At 40.7% G+C, this 12,518-nt stretch overlaps 1 protein-coding gene across 1 annotated transcript; it reads right to left on the bottom strand.

Moving 5' to 3' along the window:
- Positions 1 to 18: 18 nt before the first annotated feature.
- LOC134817514 (nuclear pore complex protein Nup155-like) lies at positions 19 to 10,879 on the bottom strand. Its single transcript, XM_063826656.1, has 10 exons — positions 10,723 to 10,879; positions 10,405 to 10,535; positions 9,709 to 9,846; positions 3,474 to 3,614; positions 3,084 to 3,226; positions 2,644 to 2,763; positions 2,269 to 2,479; positions 1,875 to 2,052; positions 361 to 437; positions 19 to 85 (listed from the first exon to the last, which is right to left on the bottom strand). The coding sequence occupies exons 4-10, from the start codon at positions 3,500 to 3,502 to the stop codon at positions 19 to 21; spliced, it is 825 nt and encodes a 274-aa protein (XP_063682726.1). The 5' UTR covers positions 3,503 to 3,614; positions 9,709 to 9,846; positions 10,405 to 10,535; positions 10,723 to 10,879.
- Between the last annotated feature and the right edge of the window lie 1,639 nt (positions 10,880 to 12,518).

Below are 12,518 nucleotides of genomic sequence, written 5' to 3'. Positions count from 1 at the left end.
AAAAAAAAAAAGACTCGACTACGTCTTTTTTAGTGGAGTCACTCCACGTGGTGTGACGTCCATACTCGTGTGTTTGTGAGGGAAACTGTGCAGTTTTACTGATTCAGCGTATGGCCAGGGGGATCCCGATAACTCACTCTGACAAGATTTTTTTTAGATTCTTAGTAGTGTATACTAAATATAAATTGACTATTTCGTAATTCGTGAGCTTGTTCAACTTCATCATCATGTGTGTTCAAAGATTCCAGTGTATTGCTCCCCTTTATATACTAATAGCAACTCTTATTTTAGGACAACTCAGGCTACCAGCAGCTTCTACGATGGAGAAATGTCCCCGTTTCCGAGAGGGCGACGAGGCACTGCATCTCTCTGTGTTTGTAATTTCCCGGTTTGTCTTGCAACTTGGCGGTCTTTCTAGTGGCCTTTGGAGCAGTAACCTGAAAGGAAGAATTTAAACCAGAGAGTACATCGAGCTTGGAATGGTAAAATATGGTTAAAATTGTTAAATTGTTTAAAATATGTTTTAAAATATGTTTAAATATGTTAAAATATGTTAAATATGTTTTAAAATCTGTTAAAATATGTTAAATGTGTTAAGTACACTTGTAAATTCCACTATATGTTGACAAATCGAGTGAAGTACACTTGTTGACTGGGGTGCTGTATAAAGGTAAATCTCTGCGCTCTCCTCAAGAAAGATAGGGTTTCACGGGATGGTTCTCCCCGAATGTGCCGTGTGCGTTTGTAGAGGGTGGGTATTTGCTGACGTAAAAAACTTCCCTCCCGCACTATCAAATCTTCATCTGGCAGGTATATATTAATCTAATAATATGGTTAGGGATTGTAATTACACCTTCTAGACGTCCTGTTTTCATTTCTTACAGCGTTTCGGGACGCATATGAACAGTAGCACCTTTTCTGAGGATATCTCTCCTTAGCTGGATAATGGAAAGTCTTGCCTTTGAGGAACATTACTCTTTTTAGCTGTTTCAGTAACTAGTAAATCTAACCCTTATTTTACTTCGGACATTCCAACAGCCAACATTGTTACACGAATGTAACCAGCCCATAAACAGGAAGCCGATGGATTCATTATACATTTCTTCGCCCCGAGACCTTTTATGCAATGGGCAGCTCCTATGTAACCCTCACACCCCGATTCTCTAAAATTCGGCTGCGTGGACCACTCCGAATCCTTAGTCATGACGCTCACCCATGGTGGTAGCTCAGCTGGGAACGAAACCTGGTACCTCGCGAATAACAAGCGGCGGACCGGACTTAGCAAGATTAAAACTATTTGCATATTTTAGAAAAAAGTGATTAGATTCTAGAACAGTTATTCCGAAATGGGTTCTGTCTTCATCCAGTTTGAAACTAGAAAGAAAGCGGGGATGCACCACACTGGACAAATTAATACCCTTCATTTTGCGGGAGTACTTGTATGATTAGTAAAGTGGGGGGTTATAGACTAGACGTTGCTGAGCAGGGAAATATTGGTTTAATTAGAATGGTCGTGGGAAGTAGAAGGCTAGATACTGTGTAACAGTGAGCCAGAGGACAATGAGGCTACCTGTTAGTAAGAACGGGCCGGGGGAGGTCTGAACTTTGTAGTCTTTTTCAGCATCCACGTCGGCTTGTGACGTCACTCCACGTGGTGTGACGTCCCTACACGTGGGTGTGCCCGTCATCCACGTGGTGTGAGGCGGATACCTGTTTAGTAAGAACGGCAAAGAATGAATTTTTCAAAGTTTTTAGTATAAGCTTTGCTTAATTTTGACGCTAACCTCAGTAAAGCCGCGGCTGGTACACCACAAAAAGACCCAATAAAACAAAATCCTTGCACAAAACTCATTTTACGTTTTGTTGGTTCTCACCTCGTTATTGAGCGAAGTACTACACGCTTTAGCACACAGTATGGCACGTGATATGTAGTCAATACGGTCCCACAGGGTAAAGTTATCAGTGTCCCGGTCCCGGTCTGCTAGTTTAGCTAGGATCCTGGCAGCTGCACTGTAGTTCTTCTCTTTCTCGTAATACTTCCACATTATATCCCTGCAACATGTCATAATCATGTCATGTACAGAATTTGTACTGAACGATGAAACTCTGATTACTTGATAAATCAGGATCCCCGAAAACCAACGACAATTGCTCTTCCAAGAGTCTCAAGTTTGGATGAACGATATAACTAAATAAACTGCAGCTATCGTCAGTGCCCCCCCCCCCCCCCCCTCCGTCAATGGTTTAGAAACTAAGTATACCACTTACAGAATCTGTAGGTTATCAGGCTGTTTAGCAGCTCTCCTCAGATACGGTTCCAAGTAACTGCTCTTAATGGCAAGGAGCCGGTTAACAAGCCCGTTTCCAATCAGCCACTCGTACAGAAAGACGTGGAATACCTCGTCATTGCTCCGGTAACAGAAGTCCAGCATGGTCGTCAACTGCTTCTCTGCTTCTGCCGCGCTGCTTACCTTGACGCCTGACGTTTGCGAATTTAGGAATCTGATTACAACTGATAGGGTTCATTTCACGACCCCAACGGTTGAAGATACTGAGTCGTCTGGTTAAAATGTTAGTTATCTAGTAACATAATATAATTCTTCAACACCGAGTTTAGCAAGGGGTTATGTTTTGTATTCTGACCTGTGTTGTTGTGAATACCACTAGCGCCCTGGGACATTGCTAGCAGATTGTTTAGTGTGTTTGTAATACAAGTGTAGCAGTGCCTTCTAGCCACCAACAACTGTTCTCCTGCATCTTCACCTGTAATAAAACTGACTGACTGACTGATCGACTGACTGACTAGATGACTGACTGACTGACTGATCGACTGACTGACTGACTGGCTGGCTGGCTGGCTGACTGACTGACTGACTGACTGACTGACTGACTGACTGACTGACTGACTGATTGACTGACTGACTGACTGACTGACTGACTGACTGACTGACTGACTGACTGACTGACTGACTGGCTGGCTGGCTGACTGACTGACTGACTGACTGACTGACTGACTGACTGACTGACTGACTGACTGACTGACTGACTGACTGACTGACTGACTGACTGACTGACTGACTGACCAGTATGGGTAAGATGAACAGCTAAGTTCTGGTTATCCTGCTCAGCTGCTGTTGCCAGACACAGCTCCACGATACCCTCATAGAAACCCACACTGGCGTATTGGTTGCAAATACCACCCAGGTCTATGTTAACTGTCACCTGCCTGAACAAATAAGTGGGTTTACTGTCACCTGCCTGAACAAATAAGTGGGTTAACTGTCACCTGCCTGAACAAGTACGTGGGTTAACTGTCACCTGCCTGAACAAATAAGTGGGTTATTTGGGGGGACCAATCATTTAGGAAAAATATTTAAAACAAATAATATCATCTGGCATGCTGTTCAGGCTACAATTTGTCTCATCAGAAAGAATAAATTTATTGTAATATTGATGAATTATGGTTGCTTTACTTGAAAAGTTCAAGACTCTTATGAAGCATAGTTGTTTGTTCCGTTTTGTTGGTCTGATGTTTTGCGCTTTGTAAAAGTTCGTTCGCTTTTGTAGTTTTCAGGTCAGCTGCTCCGTACAGATTAGGACAGATCTCTCGTAACCTGAAATTTAAATAGTTAAGAGGTCAGATACTTATTACTTACTTACCAGCAAATACTGAACAATTGATAGTAATCAGATGAGTAATTAGGTGAAATAGTATATCAAAATATCTGTAAATATCACCAGTCTTGCTAAAAACAACCTATTCCTTGGAATACAAATTATGTATAAAAACCGTTGAATCGAATTAGGGAGGTGATCCATGATGTCTGTGCATGTCCACGTATGTTATCCGTGGGTTTGAGTATATTGGTTTGTGCTAGAGCTAGGTTATCTTATCTGTACATCTGTACAGGTAAAATTCTTAAAATTGTCGTTTCCGGCAATAAAACGTCTAAATAGGATTCCGACAACAAGCTTAATGACGGTCGAGCTAACCGACTCCTGGTTACCCTGGTTACTACTGGTAGTTACAGAGGCAACATATAGGTGCGGTAAAATTATGCAAATAGTGCGAACCTGCCTCAATTATTTTATGTGCGGCAAATTTGGAGGAAAAAAACACCGTGATCTAATACTCTACTCTTTAATATTTGCTCAAGAAACTTCAATACTCTAGAGCATTTTAACTAAACTGTAACTTGAGACTAAAGTTAAAGAATATACGTACATATATACAATTATCGCTGCTCACATTACCTAACATCGCATGTCCAATTTTTTCAAAATTGAGATTTTTACATATCACGAATCTACGTTCAATTCCACACATCTTAAGTACAGTTTCAAAGCAAAATTCAGCAAACAATTTTCCAAACATTGTATCTCCACATTAACGATGAGAATTTGTTGTTTTTACAAACATTGTATGTGCATTTAAAGATAATATTCAAATAATGTATATTTTTTGGAAACAAAGGAAACAAGAGGGAATGTTGAGACACAAGGGTTCAGCGGCTATCGCCTATCCCTCTACATAGAGCTGCTCTAGTTTGCTAACATTCACTTCTGCTCCAGGGACGATTTCCGATAGTTTTAATGTTATGTCATGAAAAACTTTGATTTTAACCGGTAGAACGAATGACGGCAGGTATAGGTGTATTATGTCAATAATGCGATTCCGCACCCACCGCACTTATATACTGCCTCTGCATAAGAACTGTATATCTGCTTGACCAGAGTTGCAAAGATCCAGCACACTGCTTATTATGGAGTTTCTTGGACTTGTTGCAGAACATGTCTTCACGGTTAAACTTGCCCAGTAAATTTTGTCGTAGCGACTGCCCAGTTTGATATGAGTTGCCGTATAGTCGTCTACTTTGAGACCTTTAGTTCAGAAGACGATATAGACCCCGTCCTTTATTTGCTTGCCCAGCTGAACTCGACACCCCTTCATGAGCTGTATAACATGAGCTGTATATAAGATTATATAACACATAGTATACACACACAACTCATTGTCCACATTGAAAGAAGTGGAGCAAGTGTCGTTGCTCAGCGAGTGTGAGTGAGTGAGAGTGACTATTTGAATAATAAAGTTTTAACTGCTCGTTAGTTTTGTTGATTATATATTTTTAATTGCCGTGGTTCTATTCCTCTGGGATGGCAAATAAAACATACCACGATATTATAGGCAAACAAATTGTCAGCTAAGAAGTATCGAGGTAACGAACTTCAATAAGTAGTCTATACTTTGACTTCTGCTAGAACTTGCTCTTTATTCGGCCATCTTGGGCGCTGCTAAATATATGAGGGAATTAGTCCTAAATAGAAACGTCAGGTTTGAATTCTGAGTTCCCTGTCGATTGTAACTTGTAATTAACTAACCAGCTGATGATCATTATGATCATCAGCTGGTTCAGGACAGAAATAATTGCCAGAACCCTGATTATTGAAGTTAAGGCAGGTAAACACCTAGAAGATCCCAAGGAAGATGCTGGGCACTGCAATCAACCGAGCCTGCTAGCGCCCCATCTCAAAAACTAGCGAGGAAAATTGAAATTACTATTTTTTATGGCGAATATCAATAAATTCCTAGATCAGTAACTATGTTATCGTAAACCCTTTTATCCCAGAAAAAAATGGAATCGGAAAATGACGAAAAAACTCTGCTGACAGCTGCAATTGAAGGGAAACCGTCTTCAAGAGAGTCACTTACCATAGGAGAGGCTATAGAACGATTGGGATGTGGATTTGGTTCGGTTTTGTACGGCTTAGGGCCATATTGCTTCTTGCTTATGGAAGGAGCCGAAGTTGCTGTAATGTCAGTAGTAAGCTTGATTTTGAAATGCGAGTGGGGCCTGTCAACTTTCTGGACTTCAGCACTTCAAATTATCAGTATGGTTACTTGTACAATATTCGGCTTCCTTCTATCTCATTTAGGCGATAGATTTGGAAGAAGGAAACTATTAATCATCACAACCATCTCCATGCTTTCAGCAGGACTCTTGTCAGGGCTCGCTGGGAATCTTTGGCAGTTACTTATCTGCAGGGCCATTGTTGGGGCAAGTGAGGGCATTGGAGCTGGTCCTGCGGCAACCTATTCAGCAGAAATACCAACGATAAAATACAGGTCACTCAGCATGTCATCAGTTGGAATTGGTTGGGGTATTGGGACAGCACTTAGCGGTGCATTGGCTTATCTTACGCTTGGACCATATGGGTGGCGGGGTTATTTGATCATCATTGCACTTCTCTGTTAACCAATCTTAGTCCTTCTCTTAATAATCAGAGAGTCTCCCAGGCATGATGTCCGGATAGGTAAATTGGAAAATGCTCAAGAAACTTTGAAAACACTAGCCAACTTGAACTGCACTAAAGAACTGGGGGAGGTTGAAATTACCCAGGACAAGAATTCTGAGGAACTGGAAATAACAACCTTTTACCAAAGTTATCAAATTTTGAGGACAACAGGGTATCTATCAGATTTTTGGAAGCTTGTGATCATAACATTAACGGGACAGTCAGTTTATATGGGTCTTATTTATGCAGCTCCTCTCTTTATGGACGAAGGTCCTTGCCATACGGTGAAAATCACACAGAAACAGTCTTCCCAGTCCTGCTCATTTGATAATTCTGTTTTATTTGATCTTGGGGTCATCGGACTAGCTGACCCAATTGCTGTAGCCATAGGACTGCTTCTCGTTGATAAGATAGGGAGAAGAAAATTGTTTTTTATCTCCAGCCTTATTCCAGTTTTTGTTTTCATCCCACTTTACTTCTGCATACCTTCCGCTTTGAAGTTGACGGTCCTCCTTATAACCAGAGGTACACTAGCCGTAATGGGCTGGTTAAACTTCGTCCTTGCTTCCGAATATTTTCCAACATCCGTCAGATCATTTACATCTTCGATAATGAACAGTTGCTACAGCTTAGCCAGTATAATTGCTTCTGTGGCTGTTCAATATGCATATCACGAAAGTTCGGGTTTAGTTGTAATTATGATGCAAACCGCACTATTGGTTACAACCGGTGTAATATACGGCATCAAGAGGGAAATGACAGGTGAACAACTTGAACAATAGAAATTTAGCTGATATCAGCCGCGGAGATTGATAGAGACTTGTAGATTTGGGGGGGGGGGGGGGGGGGGGGGGGGGGGGGGGGGGGGGCAACCATATTAAAGTATATTAAAATGTAGGATTTTTCCCGATTTTGACCCGGGGATATACTTTAATATACTTTAATATACCTACAATACACTTTAATATATATTTATCTCCTCGGAGGTCTACATCAAAAATTGTTGCCCAAAATAAGCTTGAAATGCAATTCTTAATCGATTCCAAAAAGTTCTTGAAAAAATATTGAAAACTGATGGAGTTATTTCAATTTTAATGAAGTCATTTTGGCTAGTATTCCGAACCGAGATATTATAAATAATAATAATAAAATTTGGTAGCTTAAACACAAACTCTAAGCCCAGTGGATAAACCACAAAACTTATGCTCTATTGTGTGAAACAAAGATACTAGATCAAGACAACTATCAAGGATTGTATGCATAGGACATAAAAAGTTTTGGAACGAAGATGACATGCTTATGAAGCGAGCTAACAGTCTAATTGCTAATAAGTTCAAAAAGATCATGACATTAGGTTGCATCCTAAACAGTTTAAGCAAATAACATAAAGTTATATTGTCAATTAATTATGTACAATTTTCCCAATTTTGTTCATGGAGGTCTTTTTACTTAGTATCCACTATATTCAACAAACACTGAGTTATATCTTTCACATAGAGTTAGTCTCATTAAAACATATTGAAATTTTATCGAATTTGGGCAAAAGCGAATTTGGGCAAAAGCGTATGCCCAAATATGGGTATATTTTTTAAAGCTCATAGCTCAGCCAATTTTTGACCAATCTGGATGGAAATTCATGTACTATTCCTAAAACAGGCTTATCTTGCGAATCTGAGTGAAAAATATAGTTCATCATGTAAATCTTAACGAAGAATATAAATCTTCTAATTGTAGGTATATAAAATATATTAAAATGTAGGATTTTTTCCGATTTTGACCCGGGGATATACTTTAATATACTTTAATATGGTTGCCCCCCCCCCCCCCCCCCCCCCCCCCCCCAGATTTATTTGCTAACTTTTTCGCTAATACATATAGATACTGTATTGAGAATTTGTGTAAACAGGCTTTTAAAGAATTTCATCACCAAATGTGTATTATGAAGATTTGTGACTTTCACCGTACAAATTAACCTAAGCAAAGAGATCACGTTTCAAAAAAAAAACATTTTAAAATTTCATTGAATTTTTAAATATATTGTATGTCAACTTTAAGGGAATATCTGCAGTCTTCAATCCAACTTCCTAAGTTTCACAGAGAAGGTAAGCAGTTAGCGGGGGGGTACCAATGGCATAAATGGCATAATGGAGAATTGGCCAATAAAAATTTCCATTTATGCCATAAAACGTATGCCATTTATGCCATTTTTGATATAATACATTTCTATTTTCTTTATTTGTCATATGAATCTTTAACAATCATTCCAAGCGTTTATAAAGCATGAAACATGTCTCTTATTCAAGTACTAATAATAATTTGCGAATTTTAAAGTCAAATATGAAGACCTAAATTCATGCATAAATGGAGAATTGGCCAATAAAAATTTCCATTTATATTATGCCATAATATTATGCCATTTATATTATGCCATAAAACGTATGCCATTTATGCCATTTTATGCCATTGGTACCCCCCCCCCCCCCCCCCAGTTAGCAGACCGAACCCCAACCACTCAATAACCACCAGCCCCCCTAACCGAAGGGGTAGGGTAAGGGCTAATAATAGACTCCTAGGACCCCACTTCAATAACCCCAGCCCCCCTACCGAAGGGGTAGGGTAAGGGCTAATAATAGGCTCCTAACCACTCAATACCCACCAGCCCCCTACAGAAGGGGTAGGGTGAGGGCTAATAATAGGCTCCTAGTCAATAACCACCAGCCCCCTACCGAAGGGGTAGGGTGAGGGCTAATAATAGGCTCCTAGTCAATAACCACCAGCCCCCTACCGAAGGGGTAGGGTAAGGGCTAATAATAGGCTCCTAGGGACCACTCATATCCACCAGCCCCCCTACCGAAGGGGTAGGGTGAGGGCTAATATAGGCTCCTAGGACCACTCAATAACCACCCAGCCCCCTACCGAAGGGGTAGGGGTAAGGGCTAATAAAGGGCTCCTAGGACCACTCAATAACCACCAGCCCCCTACCGAAGGGGTAGGGTGAGGGCTAATAATAGGCTCCTAGGACCACTCAATAACCACCAGCCCCCTACCGAAGGGGTAGGGTGAGGGCTAATAATAGGCTCCTATGACGAGGATTCGGTCCACCAATCAGTTTACTTAGGAGGACTGTTAAAAAGACTTCGGATAACCTCTAACATTAGATTGGTTGTATTTCTCTCGTCTTACTGATCTTATTTATTATTAATCGGTTACGAAGATAGTAAAAACATACGGAACCAATTCCATTTTCAAATATAACTGAATTAAATAACTAAATCCAGCAACTATGTAGTTAAATACAATGTGACAGGAGCACATGTGGAAGGTCGGATTTACGAAGAACCTCTCATCATAACTATAAATACAGGACATAGTTATTAAAGACCCCCTCCCCCCGGCCCCTTAAAGACCAACCTGGCACTGAGGGCATCTGTCAAGTTGGAGTCCCGAAAATCTCTCCATATCGAGCGTGATAAGAGCTACAGTTATCTGCTTACCACTTACAACTAAATCTTCTGAACGTCGTTTCTGCAGAGGGTCCTTCTTGATATTCTGAGATTTTGAGCGTCAGAAAGTTGTAACCCTGGTTTTAGAATTGTGTATTATATATTATTTTTATGATGAGACAAAAAATAAGTGGTAGTACTGCTCTGTACCCTTCAGCAGACTACTAGTCTGATCGCTGTACAAGGAGATTAGTCATTCATTCCGATATGATTATTTGAAATATTATCATACAGATTACAGACTGGTGAATGTATCAAAGTTGCATGTAATATTTATTGATAAACCCCTGATATAGCTAAAAGTTTTAACTATCGATAGCTAAAAGTTTTAACTATCGATATAAGAAGTGCAGTGATAAATTCATAAATTGCGGCGAAACAAAATTTATAAATAAAATTTAGCAGTACGTTTTAAATGCTTACAAATGTGCTTTTACACAATACAATATGGCGCGGAGATCGCGCGCAAAAAACTTTCTACAACTCCGTCGACTAGACAGGAATGGTTTTAAGTCATTACATAATAATTGTGATGATGCAGCGATTAAATGGTCAATGAAAACTAAATTCATATTACAGTCCAGAAAAAGTAACTGAAATTTACCATTGGAAGTCTTTCCGCAACAAGATGAAACTGGTATTCGCAAAGTACCTATCCACAACTCTAACGCTTCGACACTGTACTGAACCAGTAGTCTCAGTTAGCAACACTGAGTTTCGTTCCAGTGCTTCAGCCTGAAAATTCAAGAATAAGTCGGGTATGATTTAGAGAATTGCAGTTCTGGTTTATCAGAAAATGCCGTACTGTTCCAGAAATTAAAAAGGGTAAAAACAGTTTCGTTCAAACAGCGGCCCGTGATTTAGGTTTCGTATTATATATTCAGGTAATAACCACATGGTGGCCGGGTAAATGGACAGGTACCTGACTGCCACTTTGGGGGCCCGGCGCGTGAGGTGAGTCAGTGGGTGTTGGGAAAGGGGGGTTTGCGGAGCTATCTAAAGGAAGTCTTGGGCGGACAGTTGCTCTGTGAACCACGCAAAATTCAATGTAAACCCCTGGACGAGTTATTGTGCAACTACGCTACAAACCGCAATGTTTGTATTATACAATGTTTACTGAAAATTTTTAGCTTCCTGGATCACATTTTTCCCCCAAAAAAAACCATCAGCACACAGACACACCCCCCAAAAACAAACACACAACACACACAGACGATTCCTTCCTTTAAACAGGGTTATCGGAGACTGGTTCTTCCACCAGTTTGCCGTAAAAGGGGACCCAGTGTCTCGCAAAGTAAAGAAAAATCGGCGTGCTTACACTGTACCCACTTCGTTAGGCTTATAGCCCCCCCAGTGACTGTGTCGGCTGAAGGAGTAACTACAGATTTCAATAATTTAAACTAGAATAGAAAAAAATATCTGAACTTCGTTAAGTTACCACAGGCTTGTTTAATGTTAAAATAGTAAAATTCCTTACCCTCTATTGTGATAGTGTTGAGCATGGTATTTTTTTAGGGCCCAGTAGGGGTGTTGGGGTTTTCCCCCCACAGTTGTGCTGCTGAAAGTGCCACTGCGCAGTGTTGGTCGCCTCCTAAATTGAAAAAAGGACGTGCAGCGCGGGGACGGATCAGGTGTCTGTCCCCCAGGATTGCACGCGGATCAGTGCTGTGATTTCCTTCTTTTCGGGGCACTTTTAAAAGTTACGTGCCTCTGGTCCTACCTTTTGTACTCTCCGAAAGTGAAGGATGGTTACGGGTGGAGAGATTTTAGGAAAAAGGTCCCCCTGGGAGGTAGGAGGATCGTGCGTAAAAAAGGTTTGACGTGCGGGGCACACTATGTTGGGGGAAGTGTTCGCGTACCTCCCGGCAAATTGTTTTTTGTGAGCGGGTTTAAAGGGGATGGTCTGGTTGTTGGTTGCCCCCATTTATTTTAATTACAAAATTTTCATCTCAATTTTCGTTTAAACACCCCTCTACTTTCCCTCAAAAAAGCAAGGTTAGGGCCTTTCCCGACCCCGACTCTCCCTCGGGCCGTTGTGAGGTGGGTCTCTGAGTAGGTGGTAAAAAACCAAATGTGTCGGGAGATGCTCTTTAAATCTTACTGTCTTTCTGTGACATACAATCTGAAATTCCCTTTTAAAGTACCGTGGTAAAATTTAACTATGCAACAAAAAAAAAATGGGTCTTATAAACTTAATAAGTTAATAGGCCCCCCTCCCCCAGGTTTATATAGCCCCCCCCAGAGTTATAGGTCCCTTTTTGTTTTAGAGTCCCCAGGTTTATATAGCCCCCCAAGGTTTTTGTCCCCTCCCCAGAGTTTTAGTCCCCCCCCCCCCTACAAGAAAAACCCGGGGTTCCCATCTTAGCTGTTTAAAGGCATGCGATTTTGCGGGTGACGGCCAGCCCCCCCCGCCCATTTTAATTCCATACCGAATTTGAAAATGAGAAACCGTTGTTTTTTTTTTTAAAAACTTTATGCCCCCTGAACGGTTTTGTCAAAAATAGTAAATAAATATAACTTATAACCAGTTCTAAAAAATTTTTGCCTAATGGGATAGTCCCTTTCATGGTGAAATGAAATTAACAATTTACTTGGTCGTTCAGCCCCCGCGGAAACAATTTTTTAAATTTGGGAATTTCTGAAAAATAATTTGTGCAGGCTAGTTAAAAACGTGGGCGTTTTGGGCGCGCAGGACCCCACATCCAGAAAGTTTTTATT

The sequence above is a fragment of the Bolinopsis microptera genome, chromosome 6 (genome assembly GCF_026151205.1).
Source record: "Bolinopsis microptera isolate Bmic1 chromosome 6, MBARI_Bmic_1.0, whole genome shotgun sequence".
NCBI classification, from domain to species: Eukaryota; Metazoa; Ctenophora; class Tentaculata; order Lobata; family Bolinopsidae; genus Bolinopsis; species Bolinopsis microptera.
Note: the sequence above shows the minus strand (reverse complement) of the source record. Positions and strands in the feature narration are given on the sequence as shown.